A 16,712-nucleotide genomic window follows, 5' to 3' on the forward strand; every position below is an offset into this window, starting at 1 on the left:
TTTGTTTTTACACTGCTGCTACTTGCTGTTTATTATCTATGCAGTCACTTTACCTCTACCTACTTGTACAAATTACCTCGACTAACCTGTAACCCCGCACATTGACTCGGTACCAGTTGGTTGGTTAAGGGCTTGTAAGTAAGCATTTCAAAGTAAGGTCTACACCTGTTGTATTTGGCAAGTGACAAATAACATTTGATTTGAATTCAACACAAATACAACAAACTAGTAAAGTTTTACACATTTTATTTCACCTGTAACAAAACAATGAAAATGTATGTAATTTAGTCAAGTTAAATATACAAACTCTTCTCTAACATTCTTTCTTTGGCCAAACAATTCTCATGAATATTAAATATACAGTGTATTGAACACATTCACTAGGTAGAAAATCAATTAATGTACAAGATCTAATAGTTAAGCATAGTTTTGCAATCCATAACGGTAATTGACTTATTTGGTAGGCTCAGAGATTCAGAAAGAGTCTATCTAAGCCTCTAGTTGTTCACAGATTTGACTTCTACATTTCTGTACCTTGCTCCACACTTTGGAGGTTGCCACAGAAAGAGCGGACAGTTGCCACCACTACAACCACATGCAAAGAGGTTGATCTTGTCTTGTCAGTAGTTTAAAGCACAGTTGTAAACGATAATATTAGTATAATCTTCAACAAGTAAGAGTTGATCAAACTTAATGTAAATGAGTAAAACCCTGCTATCATTCATCACATATTAAACTGCCACTAACAATGTAATCTCAAGTGGACCTGAATGAAATATGAAACTGTAAGTCAAGAAATTTTACACATGTCAAACAACTTTAGTTTTTTAAGAATTCAACATGTAATTAATTGCATTGATGTGCATTGAAATCTTCAGTGAGCAGTATCACAGTGAATGAGTTCCTTCCCATCTAATGAAGAAACAGCTTATTCTACAGTGTCTTTAAGGCAAGAGTTTATTCCGGGCAGAGGACGAAGGAACGGTGCTGAAAACACCGCATGTGTAACATCAACGCTGTGACAGATTCCCATCTGCCAACAGGGCACCTTCTTGGTGGCCAGGTGTCGACGGGCGTGCTTGGCCAGGTGGTCGCTACGCATGAAGCGGCTGTGGCACATGGGGCAGGCGAAGCGCTTCTCTCCCGTGTGGGTTCTACGGTGGCGTGATAGCTCATCGGATCGGGCGAAGCGTCTCTCACAGCCTTCCCACCTGCATTTGAAAGGTTTCTCACCTGAGCAGAACACATAGAGGAAAGACTAGTGTTACAGCAGGACACACACACAGTCAGCCATAAAGGCTAAGCGGGTGATTACCTGATCTTGTTGTTACGGCATGTAAGGAGGTCTTTGAACATTGTGGCTTTAGTGCAATTACAGCACCAATAAGGTAGCAATAAGAAGCCAAAGAAAAGAACACTGACTTTTTTTTAAACCCTGAGATAAACTCTGTTGTTATTCCCACAATATGTAATACTTGTGTTACTTGTAAACAAAAAGGCCACTACCTGAATTTCTAACATTTAAAATAGACTCCCCACAAGCCCTGTCTTACCTGTGTGAGTCCTCATGTGAGCCTTGAGGTGGGAGCACTTAAAGTAGGTCTTGCCACAGTCCTCTTGGGGGCAGATATGGCTGCGGACTCTGGACACCTCAGCGGGCTGCAGGCTGCTCCGCTGGACCACTGAGGTGAAGCCTGGCGCTGGGGCGATGGCTGGCAGCTTGGTGCCACCAGATGTCAGCACTGACAGCTGGATCCCGACAACTGGCCGGGGAACCAAGAAGATGATAGGGCCCTTTGTCACCTGGTCGCCCATGAAGAAGACTGAAGGAGGACCAACTGCTGCTGACTGTTGTTGGTGACTGGTCTCTACCATTGGAATATGACTGTTCGCTGCAATGGGCACAGCAGGTAGTATCTGGCAGTAAACCGGAACAGGAGAAACCCTACAGTTGACAGGGGACACCGATGTAGGTTGGTGGAATTTACCAACAGAGGCTGGCAGAGTCACAGTAACCGGAGCCTGGATGGCAGCCGGTTCAGCAGAGGAGTCAAGGGGTGTCATGTTCCCTTTGGAGCACCTGCCAGATAGCCTATCTGCCAGGGGGTTGTTGATGCTGTCTGGGCTTGGCTGGGGCTGGGGAGGCAGGGGTTGGTTCAGTCTCTGCTCCAGGGGGGCGGCTGGACAGATGTCTGCAGTGTGACGGATCACACTGGTGGCCTGTGATCGGGGCTGGCTGACCATCTGTGGCTGTGTCAAGCCCTGCTGTGCTGGCTGTGGGTTATGTCTCTGGCACCAGGAGGTCTGTACTGTCTCTGGACCAGGTTGACTGTGAATGGCCTCAAAGTTTGGCGGGCTGTATGGCGGGGTCATACACTGAGACGGAGGGGGAAAAAACCCTGAAGTGGTTTCGAAACGATATAATCTCTACATTGTGTGAGGTTATATTTATTACATTTCACTTAGTATGGAGGATTATCACAGTGAATGTATGTGACAGAACTTGAGAGAACACACACAAGTAACACAGGAAATTTACCAGAGAATCACGAACCTCAGCCGGTTCAAATGAGAGACGAGAGTCATCCTCTGAGAAGTCAGAGGAAGGGGTCAGAGGTCGGAACTGTCTATGCTTGAAGCTCCTGGAAGTCCTGGCTTTCCAGTGGGTGTTCATAAACATAAGAGCCTCCACCGCCTCCATGTCTCCCACAGCCATAGGGTGACACTGGGACTCTTCATGGTTCTGACGGCCAGGATAGTACAGCTCATCAACTTCCATGGTGTCACTCTGTTAACAGATAAAGGAATATACACTGAGTGTACAAAACATTCAGAACACCTGATCTTTCCATGATATAGACTGACCAGGTGAATCCAAGTGAAAGCTATGATCTCTTATTAATGTCACCTGTTAAATCCACTTCAATCAGTGAAGATGAAGGGGAGGAGACAAATCAAATCAAAGTTTATTTGTCATGTGCGCCCAATACAACAGGTGTTCACCTTACAGTGAAATGCTTACTTACAGGCTCCAACCAATAGTGCGAAAAAAAGGTATGTGTGTGTGTGTGTGTGTGTGTGTGTGTGTGTGTGTGTGTGTGTGTGTATAGGTAAGTAAAGAAATAAAACAACAGTAAAAATACATTTGAAAATAAGAGTAGCAAGGCTATATACAGACACGGGTTACTCAGGCTTATTGAGGTAGTATGTACATGTAGGTATGGTTAAAGTGACTATGCATATATGATGAACAGAGAGTAGCAGTAGCGTAAAAGGAGGGGTTGGCGGGAGGTGGGACACAATGCAGATAGCCCAGTTAGCCAATGTGCGGGAGCACTGGTTGGTCGGGCCAATTGAGGTAGTATGTACATGGATGTATGGTTAAAGTGACTATGCATATAAGATAAACAGAGAGTAGCAGCAGCGTAAAAGAGGGGTTGGGGGGGGCACACAATGTAAATAGTCCAGGTAACCATTGGTTACCTGTTCAGAAGTTTTATGGCTTGGGGGTAAAAACTGTTGAGAAGCCTTTTTGTCCTAGACTTGGCACTCCGGTACCGCTTGCCATGCGGTAGTAGAAAGAACAGTCTATGACTGGGGTGGCTGGGGTCTTTTACAATTTTTAGGGCCTTCCTCTGACACCGCCTGGTGTAGAGGTCCTGGATGGCAGGCAGCTTTGCCACAGTGATGTACTGGGCCGTACGCACTACCCTCTGAAGTGCCTTGCGGTCAGAGGCCAAGCAATTGACGTACCAGGCAGTGATGCAACCAGTCAGGATGCTCTCGATGTTGCAGCTGTAGAACCTTTTGAGGATCTCAGGACCCATGCCAAATCTTTTTAGTTTCCTGAGGGGGAATAGGCTTTGTCGTGCCCTCTTCACGACTGTCTTGGTGTGTTTGGACTATTCTAGTTTGTTGTTGATGTGGACACCAAGGAATTTGAAGCTCTCAACCTGCTCCACTACAGCCCCGTCGATGAGAATGGGGACGTGCTCGGTGCTCCTTTTCCTGTAGTCCACAATCATCTCCTTAGTCTTGGTTACGTTGAGGGATAGGTTGTTATTCTGGCACCACCCGGCCAGGTCTCTGACCTCCTCCCTATAGGCTGTCTCGTCGTTGTCGGTGATCAGGCCTACCACTGTTGTGTCGTCTGCACACTTAATGATGGTGTTGGACTCGTGCCTGGCTATGCAGTCGTGGGTGAACAGGGAGTACAGGAGGGGACTGAGCACACACCCCTAGGGAGCTCCAGTGTTGAGGATCTGTGTGGCAGATGTGTTGCTACCTACCCTCACCACCTGGGGGCGACCCGTCAGGAAGTCCAGGATCCAGTTGCAGAGTGAGGTGTTTAGTCCCTGGGTCCTTAGCTTAGTGATGAACTATGAGGGTACTATGGTGTTGAACGCTGAGCTGTAGTCAATGAATAGCATTCTCACATATAGGTGTTCCTTTTGTCCAGGTGGGAAAGGGCAGTGTGGAGTGCAACAGAGATTGCATCATCTGTGGTTCTGTTTGGGCGGTATGCAAATTGGAGTGGGTCTAGGGTTTCTGGGATAATGGTGTTGATGTGAGCCATTACCAGCCTTTCAAAGCACTTCATGGCTACGGACGCGAGTGCTACGGGTCTGTAGTCATTTAGGCAGGTTGCCTTTGTGTTCTTGGGCACAGGGACTGTGGTGGTCTGCTTGAAGCATGTTGGTATTACAGACTCAATCAGGGACATGTTGAAAATGTCAGTGAAGACACCTGCCAGTTGGTCAGCACATGCCCGGAGCACACGTCCTGGTAATCCGTCTGGCCCCGCAGCCTTGTGTATGTTGACCTGTTTAAACGTCTTACTCACGTCGGCTACGGAGAGCGTAATCACACAGTCGTCCGGAACAGCTGATACTCTCATGCATGCCTCAGTGTTGCTTGCCTCGAAGCGAGCATAGAAGTGATTTAGCTCGTCTGGTAGGCTCGTGTCACTGGGCAGCTTGTGGCTGTGCTTCCCTTTGTAGTCTGTAATAGTTTGCAAGCCCTGCCACATCCGACGAGCATCGGAGCCGGTGTAGTATGATTTAATCTTAGCCCTGTATTGACGCTTTGCCTGTTTGATGGTTCGTCGCAGGGCATAGCGGGATTTCTTGTAAGCTTCCGGGTTAGAGTCCCGCACCTTGAAAGCGGCAGCTCTACCCTTAGCTCAGTACGAATGTTGCCTGTAATCCATGGCTTCTGGTTGGGGTATGTACGTACAGTCACCGTGGGGACGACGTCCTCAATGCACTTATTGATAAAGCCAGTGACTGATGTGGTGTATTCCTCAATGTCATCAGAAGAATCCCGGAACATGTTCCAGTCTGTGATAGCAAAACAGTCCTGTAGTTTAGCATCTGCTTCATCTGACAATTTTTTTATAGACCGAGTCACTGGTGCTTCCTGCTTTCATTTTTACTTGTAGGCAGGAATCAGGAGGATAGAGTTGTGGTCGGATTTACCAAATGGAGGGCGAGGGAGAGCTTTGTACGTGTCTCTATGTGTGGAGTACAGGTGGTCTAGAATTTTTTTCCCTTTGGTTGCACATTTAACATGTTGATAGAGATTTGGTAGAACTGATTTAAGTTTCCCTGCATTAAAGTCTCCGGCCACTAGGAGCGCCGCCTCTGGTTGAGTGGTTTCCTGTTTGCTTATTTCCTTATACAGCTGACTGAGTGTGGTCTTAGTGCCCGCATCTGTTTGTGGTGGTAAATAAACAGCCACAAAGAGTATAGCTGAGAACTCTCTAGGCAAGTAGTGTGGCCTGCAATTTATCACAATATACTCTACTTCAGGTGAGCAAAACTAGACGGCCCCCCCCTCGTCTTACCGGAGTGTGCTGTTCTATCTTGCCGGTGCAGCGTGTATCCCGCTAGCTGAATATTCATGTCGTCATTCAGCCACGATTTCGTGAAATATAGGATATTACAGTTTTTGATGTCCCGTTGGTAGGATTTTCGTGATCGTACCTCGTCTAGTTAATTGTCCAATGATTGCACGTTGGCGAGTAATATTGACGGTAACGGCAGCTTTCCTACTCGCCTTCTGCGGATCCGGACAAGGCATCCGGCTCTACTTCCTCTGCGTCGCTTCCTTATGCGAATAATTGGGATTAGAGGTCGACCGATTATGATTTTTCAACGCCGATACCGATTATTGGAGGACCAAAAAAGTCGATACCGATTAATCGGCCGATTTTTTACATTTCTTTGTAATAATGACAATTACAACAATACTGAATGAACACTTATTTTAACTTAATATAATACATMAATAAAATCAATTTAGCCTCAAGTAAATAATAAAACATGTTCAATTTGGTTTAAATWATGCAAAAACAAAGTGTTGGAGAAGAAAGTAAAAGTACAATATGTGCTATGTAAGAAAGCTAACGTTTCAGTTCCTTGCTCAGAACATGAGAACATATGAAAGCTGGTAGTTCCTTATAACATAAGTCTTCAATATTCCCAGGTAAGAAGTTTTAGGTTGTAGTTATTATAGGAATTATAGGACTATTTCCCTCTATACCATTTGTATTTCATTAACCCCCCCATATCAAAGTTCAGAATTTAGTGAACTGTGAGTGATCGGCTAGTGTTTCCCAGCACTTTGGCCTTTAACCCAGTTACCCAGCAGATGCACCGGGCGTGCTGCTTATACTAACAGTCCCACGCCCCCTCTCACAGGCTACGCAGAGAGATGGGACTCAAATCTACTGTTCAACAAATTCAACTAAATCTCAACATCCACTTATTATTACTAAACAGATCTCAAAAAGTTCTGTTTACATTCTAAACGTATTTCAAAGAGAAAGATGCACTTTTTTTAAACAAAAATTCATCATCTAACATCACCCTAACGTTAGTGGTTTCCTGAATACTTCAGTGAGAATGACGATTGTAGCTACTTACATTGTTGTGGCGCTCGACAAAGGACGACATACATTTTCTCATATTCGAAGACAATGTATCGAATGTAACTTCACTGTGTTAATGAAGTGATGTGTGACAGTCGGACTTGTGGTAAATGTTATAATATATGTTTCCCTTTTCCTTTTTCTAGTTCCATTCAACCATAATTTCAAATACAGTGGATACAGAGGGGCCGGTCTCTACTTTCAGCCAATCAGACACAAAGGTGTGCTAGACAGGAACCAATAGGAGAAGAATCAACGCGTGATCAGGGGCTGATGTGGTCCGTGGAAACAGCGTGGTACACAACAGCATCAGCGTGTGAAAATAACGCTGCGAATCCTCCTATACCGAGTTGAGTGAGCCACATAAAACCCCCAACATGACGAATTGTCGAATTTTGAAAGATCTCAGTTTTTCCAGTCTACTGAACTACATCTGATGATACTTTAGTTGTTATATTATATTACATCCGTTTACACACATGATTGCTATATATATATATATATATTTTTTTTTAAGGTTAGAATACTTGACTTATAAAGACTAAATCCAATATTATATTGCAGACTGGTCTCATAGACTAGACATAATATAGTAAACGTAAATCCGGGATACCAAATTTGTATGATATATTACATTTGGTATGGTTACATAAAACAGAAGGAGGGTGGTTGGGTAGGTGTATAACATGAACATCTAGCAACTCAAAGGTTGTGTGTTCAAAACTCATCATGGATCTCTTCAGCATTTTAGCTAATTACCAACTTTGCAACTACTTACTACTTTTTAGCTACTTTGCAACTACTTAGCATGTTAGCTAACCCTTTCCCAAACCTTAACCCTTTTAGCTAACTCCTAACCTTAACCCCTAACCCCTAGAGCTAACTAATGTTGGCCTTAGTACCCACCTAGCTAACGTTAGCCACAACAAATTGGAATTCGTAACATATCATACGTTTAGCAAATTCCTAACATTGTACATTTTGCAAATTCGGAACATGTTGTATGAATTGCAATTCATAACATATCATATGAAGTGTAATTCATAACATATCGTTTGAAATGGATGATGGACATCCACAAATTAACACATACCATACGAAACGTAAGATATCATACTAAATGGATTGTCTCGGATTTACAAACAGATACAGAATAATACAAAATGCTCTGAGACCACATTGCATATACACTATCTGATTTTGATATCTGGTTTCCAACAACAGGAGAGTTGCTGGTTTGAATCCCAGCTGACAGGAACAATCTGGTGGGAGTTCAAGTGTTCCTGTCATTGTCCCCTTGAGCAAGGCACTTAACTCTACCTGCTACAGACAAAAGCTTTTTTACGTTATTCCCTTTAACCTCAAGGGATTTAAACCTGGATAGATAAAGGCTAAATTGTATTTATCTAGGCAAGTCAGTTAAGAAAACATTTTTATTTACAATGACGGCCTACAGGGGAAAGTAAACTGCCATGTTCAGGGGCAGAACGATAGATTTTTACCTTGTCAGCTCAGGGATTTGATTCAGCAACTTTTAGGTTACTGGCCCAACGCTCTAACCACTAGGCTACCTGCCACCCCAATGTGGCTGTGTACAGAGAGAGACATCACCCTATTAAGTGTCTGCGGTTTTTGGACTGCTGCCCTCAGTAGGTCTGGTGTTCTCTTGCCAACAGAGATGGGGGGGGGGGGGTCTATCTGTTCCCTGTATGGATAAGGTAAGTGTCAGCTGTCTAGACGTTCCTCCATGGGTCAGAGACTGGGAACAATGGGAGGCTGCAGACAGAGACAATAGTGAAACATACACACAGACTGCCTCCCAAAAGGCCCCCTGTTCCCTTAACAATGCACAACTTTTGACCAGGGCCCATAGGCTAGTGCACTATACAGAAAATAGGGAGCTATTTGGTACACAACCACAGCCAGGCAGCACGGCATCTCCAGGCCTCTGGGTGGTGGTACTGTCTATCTGACACTGAATGATAATATTTAACATCTTACCTCCATTAAAATAACTGACTATAAATCAAATAAGAAAATATTTTATTCAGTCCAGTCAGTTGTGACTCACTGGACTCTTTCCATCAAGAACAGTGTTCCTTAAAAGAGTTAACTCCATTACTAGTTCACAGTATCATGTAGTGTCAATGCACGGTCTCCAGACGGCCAGCGGTCTCTAGCTCTGGGTGCCAAGCTTATGTACTGTACATCTCGGCCAAATAGTGTGTCCTAGATTCAAGTTGTAATGCAAATAGATGGGGTCGTATCTGAAGTGTTGGGCTAACTTTGAGGCTTGAGGCAACTGCCAGTACAGTATCTTGTGATCAGAACCTTATAGGCTATCTGAGCTGCTGCTGTTCATCTGAGATTATTGCTGGAATGGAGGCGTGTCAAGAGGGCCTGGGCACAGTCCCTGAATGTATCCCTTTTTCTCAGAAGAAGAGACCAGGAAAAGCCCATCAGCGTCCATCCCTCCCCCTTTCTCACGTATATGCCAGCAGTCACATTACCCTGAACTCTGAAGCTGGGTTGCTTGTGAGATCGTAGTGCATGGGGGTGGAGTAGTGAGAGGTGGTTGCATGCCTCTAGACCTAGACAGACCCATACTAGATTACTAACATTAACACTAGACGCAGACTTATTCCAGTTTATCCCACACTGACCGGTCCTAAACTAAATATTTTCTTTTAAGTCCCAGCTAGCAGTACAGATCAGTTATTTTAAAGCCTCACTCCTTAGTGAGCTATCTTGTTACTGAGCTGGAAATAACTCATATTTATTGTGCTGGCCTGAGTGACAAGAGCTGGTGTCGTCACAGCTGATGTGGGCTTGTTTAGTGTTGGTGAAAAAGCAGTGTAGAGACGCTCAGCGTTTCGTCTTCAGATTCTGCATTGGATGACTGTAAAATGTAAATCTTAAATCCTGGAGACATTGGCACTGTTTACTGATGCCTTCCCCCTGTGTGAATGGGTGAGACCTCGTTTCAAATAGCATTAGTTTTCTTTCAAATACTTTTGAGCATTTCAATTAGTCCACCTGGAATGCCAGATGGGTGACGTTTGTACTTTTGGGGCTATTCTATTGGTTCCATTGTGCAAGGCAAGCTCAATCAAGTGCAGCTAAAGTTTTTGTTGTCTATCATTGTAAACAAATATTATTTGAAACCAGGTGTGGTGTGGATTACTTTAAGTAAAGGACACCAGGGTTTTACTCCAAACACTCCCGCACACAATATGGCTCTAACTACAGTATTCCTCCGCTTCTTTACTGCCCCATCAAATTAAGCTTTTAAGTGCCTTGGTTGTAATCTGATCTAAATTGTATAACCAATGTGAATGTGAATATGTGAGGTGAAAGTTGAAGGATGTGCACTACATTACTGCATTGTATAATGCAGTGCACCCATTACAGTGACGCAAGTTTCCTGCTGTTTGTTTTATTATCAGTATGTCCATATTGATCACCATTTTAGGCCATTTGATAACATATTGACCCGTAATCTAAAAATAACAGTGATATTTCTATGTTCTTGTTTGACTTGGCTCTGATAAAGGGTTACATTTAGGATTAGTGGCAACAGAGTGGTACTGGCATGGAGTTCAACCACCTCAGGATAGGAATATACAGAGGCACACAGTGGATTTCTGGAAGAGCAACATGTTTTGGCGACAGTTCCACCAGCTATACAATCTCAGTTAAACTCCTGGTAATTATCCTGCAGGTGATATTTTTAGGAAAATGTCTTGTCCAACAGTTAGCAAGCATAATCTGCAAAATATATACACTACCGTTCAAAAGTTTGGGTCACTTAGAAATGTCCTTGTTTTTGAAAGAAAAGCATGTTTTTTGTCCATTAAAATAACATAAAATTGATCCGAAATACAGTGTAGACATTGTTAATTTTGTAAATTACTATTGTAGMTGGAAATGGCAGATTTTTAATGGAATATCTACATAGGCGTACAGAGGCCCATTATCAGCAACCATCACTCCTGTGTTCCAATGGCACGTTGTGTTAGCTAATCCAAGTTTACCATTTTAAAAGGCTAATTGATCATTAGAAAACCCTTCAGCTGTGCTAACATAATTGCAAAAGGGTTTTCTAATGATCAATTAGCCTTTTAAAATGATAAACTTGGATTAGTTAACACAACGTGCCATTGGAACACAGGAGTGATGATTGCTGATAATGGGCCTCTGTACGCCTTTGTAGATATTCCATAAGAAATCAGCCGTTCCAGCTACAATAGTCATTTACAACATTAACAATGTCTACACTGTATTTCTGATCAATTTGATGTTATTTTAATGGACAAAAATTTGCTTTTCTTTCAAAAACAAGGACATTTCTAAGTGACCCAAACTTTTGAAAGGTAGTGTACATCATCTGAATAATCAATTTGCCTTTTTTCTGTCATCCAACTATTTTAACAACATCTTAACAATGTATTTAATCACGTAAACTAAGCCCCCATATATAACGTGACCTTGCCACTGACAATTCAGAAAACAAAAATGCAGATTACCTGAAGTGAAAGTAAAAAACAAACCGTATATTTGTTATAAACCTGTTATAACCATAGACCATAGAGGTTATAACACAACATAAGAAACTAAAACATGTTCACCTCACATTTACTTTATGTGTACACCTAGTACCAGACCAATGGCCACATAAACCAGATTTGTCCTCATGTTTTTCTTTTTTTGTAGAAACATTTTGCAATACCGCTGAGAGAATTGTCAACCAGCTGTACCAAATCTAACTTTACTGAAGAAAGCAAGTGAGTATGAAGCAGATCACAGCAGCTGACTCACTGGGAATTTTGCAGTTTATGTTGATTCTGAGGGAATGAGAGAGTCTGTCAGATGAAGGACTCTCTCTCCACTCATTCACCTCAGGGGCAGGCAGAGAGAAGTGGAGCTCTCTATTCCCTTATTTTCCACTCCTATACTCTAAGGGGCTGTACAGTCATGAATTTCAGAGTATTAGTAATTTCCTCTACTGTATAGGCTGATGATGAATAAGAAAGTGATGACGAACAGACAAACCTGTAGCATTACCTATGTGCCTCTCTTTGTCATTCAAACGAGCAGTTGTATACAGTTTAGATAATTTTATACCCCGAGAACACAGATGTATCCTTTTCCATTTGTGTTGATTTTTAACACAGAGCATATACTGTATCTTTTCTTTTTGGAGAAATATAGAAATCTTTATTTTCTGTATTAAATTCCTTCATAAATTAATTATTCTTCTGATACTGTGATCATAAAAGACAATATTTCTTGAAAAGGTACTATTTTTTAAGAAACAGGCAAATACCTGTGATTTGACAAAGCGTTATTGGGTACTAATCATAAGGGTAGGATTTGGGCCCTGTCTCTGGGATACTCAATCAGCAGCCAACAACACACTTCTCAAAAGGTGAAAAAAATACAAATAATTAAATGGTGAAAGACAAAGCCTGCCATCTGTTGGTATAAAAAACAAACTTCAAGACCATAGGTCTATACTGCTGAAGCTGTCAAAGCTGTTTCTAGATGAGTAGGTATATGCAATCAATGCTTCTGCTACATAATAGAGTTATCTAAAAAACTACAGCAGGTCTATCAAAATGTTTTAATTCTTTTTTCCCCCAAAAGATGTACTGTAACATATAGTCCCACAACACTGGAGGCGTAGTGAAAGCCTGTCATCATGTTTTTATTGCTGTGTGGAAATGTCAAAACAGGCTAAAATAATTATACCATTGGTTCCTGCTGCCATGCTTCTTTTGGGGATTCTGCCATTATTAGGCCAGCACAGCACTCATATCCAGGGCAACATGAATCAAGCAGCACAGGAGTGCCTTTTACTGTAGCTAGGCTGGCCTAAGGTTACTCTGCTGTTCTATTGTCAATTTCCCTAATTTTTAATTATTTCAGGAAGAGGAATTGCATTTTTAATCTGTATTGTATTTTTAACCAACCATATCCAGTGTCCCTTTGGTTATTCTGGCTCTTTAATATATTACATTTTCATGTATAGATATTTAAATATTAACAGGGCCGGATTACTGAACAGGCATGCAGGGCTCGACCCCCAGGGGGCCCCCAACCCCCACCAAAAAAATGAACAAATTGGGTTGTGGGCCCTCTGTAGGTCGGGGACCACCCAGATAACTTATGATAGCAAAATGTGTAGAATTTAGAACATCATAATTCTCTCTCAGCCTCATGGTAAAATGTGAGCAATAGCACATTTTTCTCTCTGACCCATAGAAAAATGTGTAGACATGCAGGAAATTAGCTTTAAAACTGCAGCGTTTTCTCATAACCTCCTGACAAAATGTTTAGAATAGCATTATAAAACAGCAAATGTTTTCAATGTGTTTAAATGGAGGAAGTAATAAATAAATGCATTAAAATAGAAAACACTTTTGAAAGAACGTAGGACACATGTATGATTTTGACAGTGGTTACTGAAGGTCTATAGACAGGTGCTATATCTGTGGACCTTTTTCATTACGCCACTATACCCACTGGGCAAAAACTGGTTGAATCAACATTGTTTCCACATCATTTCAACCAAAATAAATTATGTGATGACTGAATCAATGTGGAAAACTGAATGGATTTGCAAAAAGTCATCAATATAAGAGAATTTCGTATTTTATTCACACAACTTTTAACTTAAATCCTATGACAGGGTGAAATGTTGTTTGATTTCATGTTGAATTCATGTTAGTTGACAACTCAACCAAATGTAATTCAAAACTAGGCGTTTAATTGAAGTCTGTGCCCAGTATGTAATTCTTCTCTTGAGCTGTGGGGATGTCAACCAGCAGAGGGAGCATGGGGATTATACATGGCATGGGATACAGTCATTGGTTAATATACACCTCCACAAAATTCATATTGGACAGTGATCCTCAATCTCCGTGTTATAGTATCCACATACCAGTTTGCATAACGGAGAATGTTAATTTTTCAGAAAAGTAATGACAGAGTGGAAAGGAAATGTCTGAATGTAAAACATGATTTTGTTTGCTCTATTGACCCAGTTTTGTCATTGTCAGAGGAAGCACCTATTATCATTGTTTGCTAAATCCCCACAGAGCTCCAAATTTATTATGGATTATCTCAAACATCCTTGGATTTGTTGGCAGCGTTCCTTTGTGTATCCTTATCTTGTACCTTGAGGCATTGTGTATAATCTTCCTTCTTAGGGTGGAGGTCAGAGACCTGGCGGGGTGGTGCCAGAATAACAACCAATCCCTCAACGTAACCAAGACTAAGGAGATGATTGTGGACTACAGGAAAAGGAGGACCGAGCATGCCCCCATTCTCATCGACGGGGCTGTAGTGGAGCAGGTTGAGAGCTTCAAGTTCCTTGGTGTCCACATCAACAACAAACTAGAATAGTCCAAACACACCAAGACAGTCGTGAAGAGGGCACGACAAAGCCTATTCCCCCTCAGGAAACTAAAAAGATTTGGCATGGGTCCTGAGATCCTCAAAAGGTTCTACAGCTGCAAGATCAAGAGCATCTTGACTGGTTGCATCACTGCCTGGTACGGCAATTGCTCGGCCTCTGACCGCAAGGCACTACAGAGGGTAGTGCGTATGGCCCAGTACATCACTGGGGCTAAGCTGCCTGCCATTCAGGACCTCTACACCAGGCGGTGTCAGAGGAAGGCCCTAAAAATTGTAGAAGACCCCAGCCATAGACTGTTCTCTCTACTACCGCATGGCAAGCGGTACCAGAGTGCCAAGTCTAGGACAAAAAGGCTTCTCAACAGTTTTTACCCCCAAGCCATAAGACTCCTGAACAGGTAATCAAATGGCTACCCGGACTATTTGCATTGTGTTCCCCCCCCAACCCGTATTTTTTACGCTGTTGCTACTCTCTGTTTATCATATGCATAGTTACTTTAACTATACATTCATGTACATACTACCTCAATTGGCCCGACCAACCAGTGCTCCCGCACATTGGCTAACCGCGCTATCTGCACTGTGTCCCGCCACCCACCAACCCCTCTTTAACGGTACTACTACTCTCTGTTCATCATATATGCATAGTCACTTTAACCATATCTACATGTACATACTACCTCAATCAGCCTGAGTAACCCGTGTCTGTATGTAGCCTCGCTACTGTAAATAGCCTGTCTTTTTACTGTTGTTTACTTACCTATTGTTCATCTAATACCTTTTTTGCACTATTGGTTAGAGCCTGTAAGTGAGCATTTCACTGTAAGGTCTACCTACACCTGTTGTATTCGGCCCACGTGACAAATACATTTTGATTTCATTCTAGGAGAGGAGACTGCCATAATTATCCTACCTCTTGCATCAGGACCAATATAAAAAAAACAGTAGCAATTTCCTTTAAACTGTAGTCTACTAATCCTAGACATCATATATGAACACATTCTTGTCTATTGATGTTTTGTATTATGTCATTCTGTGTTACGTTTCATGTTTTGTTTGGACCCCCAGGAAGAGTAGTTCCTGCTTTCGCAACAGCTAATGGGGATCCTAATAAAATACCCAAATAACACACACTCAAACTCTGAGTGAACCCTTGGTGTTATTTTATTGTTCCTTTTTATTTAGGGTAGACTTAGAGACTTATAATAGGGAGAGGCTCCAGACAGTGTCCCTGGGGGAACTGTTTTTGTCTTACTTGTTAGACTGTTGGCAAAATTGTCAACCAATGTATATAAAGATGTTATAGAGACAATGTCTGTAACAAAACATAGATCATGAAACTATTGCTTTCTATCCAATAGACTTATCACAATCCAATAAAACATTTAAAATAGCACGAGCTAGACGTCTAGAAATGTTCATTTCCTTTCTCTTCATTGCCTTTCTTCTTTAAACCAATCCCGTTCCGTTTAACATATTCCCTGTTTCTGTTCAAGGTCCAACCAGCGTCCAGTTTTCGTGTGTGCTAACGTTAATCAACATACAGAACGAAAAAGCTTGGTAGAGTTAAGATGGCGGCATGTGGGTGAGGAGGCTGTAGTTGTAAGCTCGGGATTTTTTGTCATAAAATATTTATATGAATCCTTACATATACAGATATCGAGAAAATAACATTTCCCACACACTTGACACATTTGTGTGTTAATTTGGATTGGATCCATGACATCCATACACTTCGTGGTTCACCCGTTGCCCGGGACTGAGGACCAGCTCAATGACAGGTATTTGTTGCGGGCGTGGAAAATAAGGTTTTAAATCAATATATATGTGTAGGGTGTGGTGACCGACGATTATCTATTTGTTTCGTTGCAATATTAATATTGTCATGTGTATTTCAATCAAACAATTTTCGACCACATTACCGTACTTGAAGCAAGGCCCGGCATCTTGAACAAGCCTCTTCAACGTAGCTAACGACGTTAGCTAGTCTGCTAGGCTAACAAGCTAGTTAGCCAGAGCTAGCAGCAGTTAACGGAGCTGTTTCGTTCGTTCTCTGACTCTGCCTGGAATGATTGGCCGATGGTCAAAGTTGAGACGGACAATGCGGGTTGGGGGATGGGGGGGAAAAAAGAGGGAACGTCCGTGATTATGGCATTGTAATGATCCGTCATTGTTGTTTTTTTTTGCATTTGACATTGTATATGTCATGTCAGCTACCTTTTGGATATCTTATTGTCGACTATCCAGCTGGCTAGCTCAACGGAACCATTGAAGATGTAGCTAAGTTAGCTAGTTAAGTGGCTAATAAAATAGCTAATATATTAGCTAGTCATTGCTTGATAACGTTAGCTAAACTAGCCAC

General features: G+C 42.2%; 2 protein-coding genes across 4 annotated transcripts in view; one reads left to right on the forward strand and one right to left on the reverse strand.

Annotated features, from left to right (window-relative positions):
• Nucleotides 1-229: 229 nt before the first annotated feature.
• Nucleotides 230-16,411, reverse strand: LOC112073383 (Krueppel-like factor 10). 3 transcript variants are annotated; one of them, XM_070440121.1, is made up of 4 exons: nucleotides 16,278-16,411; nucleotides 2,540-2,788; nucleotides 1,554-2,376; nucleotides 230-1,233 (listed from the first exon to the last, which is right to left on the reverse strand). In XM_070440121.1, the coding sequence occupies exons 2-4, from the start codon at nucleotides 2,777-2,779 to the stop codon at nucleotides 929-931; spliced, it is 1,368 nt and encodes a 455-aa protein (XP_070296222.1). In that variant the 5' UTR covers nucleotides 2,780-2,788; nucleotides 16,278-16,411; the 3' UTR covers nucleotides 230-928. The 3 variants fall into 3 exon arrangements, with proteins under 3 accessions (XP_070296222.1, XP_023996448.1, XP_023996447.1); XM_024140680.2 differs by lacking the exon at nucleotides 16,278-16,411 and adding an exon at nucleotides 6,927-7,127 and having other exon boundaries at nucleotides 2,555-2,788; XM_024140679.2 differs by lacking the exon at nucleotides 16,278-16,411 and adding an exon at nucleotides 6,927-7,126.
• Nucleotides 15,897-16,712, forward strand: part of ubr5 (ubiquitin protein ligase E3 component n-recognin 5) — a gene marked incomplete at its 3' end in the record, with an annotated part of 37,253 nt that continues 36,437 nt past the window's right edge. The window contains exon 1 of the mRNA XM_024140681.2: nucleotides 15,897-16,131. Within this exon, the coding sequence (XP_023996449.2) occupies nucleotides 16,070-16,131 (62 nt within the window). The remainder of the gene's footprint in view (nucleotides 16,132-16,712) is intronic.

This window comes from Salvelinus sp. IW2-2015, unplaced genomic scaffold, assembly GCF_002910315.2.
Source record: "Salvelinus sp. IW2-2015 unplaced genomic scaffold, ASM291031v2 Un_scaffold2247, whole genome shotgun sequence".
NCBI classification, from domain to species: Eukaryota; Metazoa; Chordata; class Actinopteri; order Salmoniformes; family Salmonidae; genus Salvelinus; species Salvelinus sp. IW2-2015.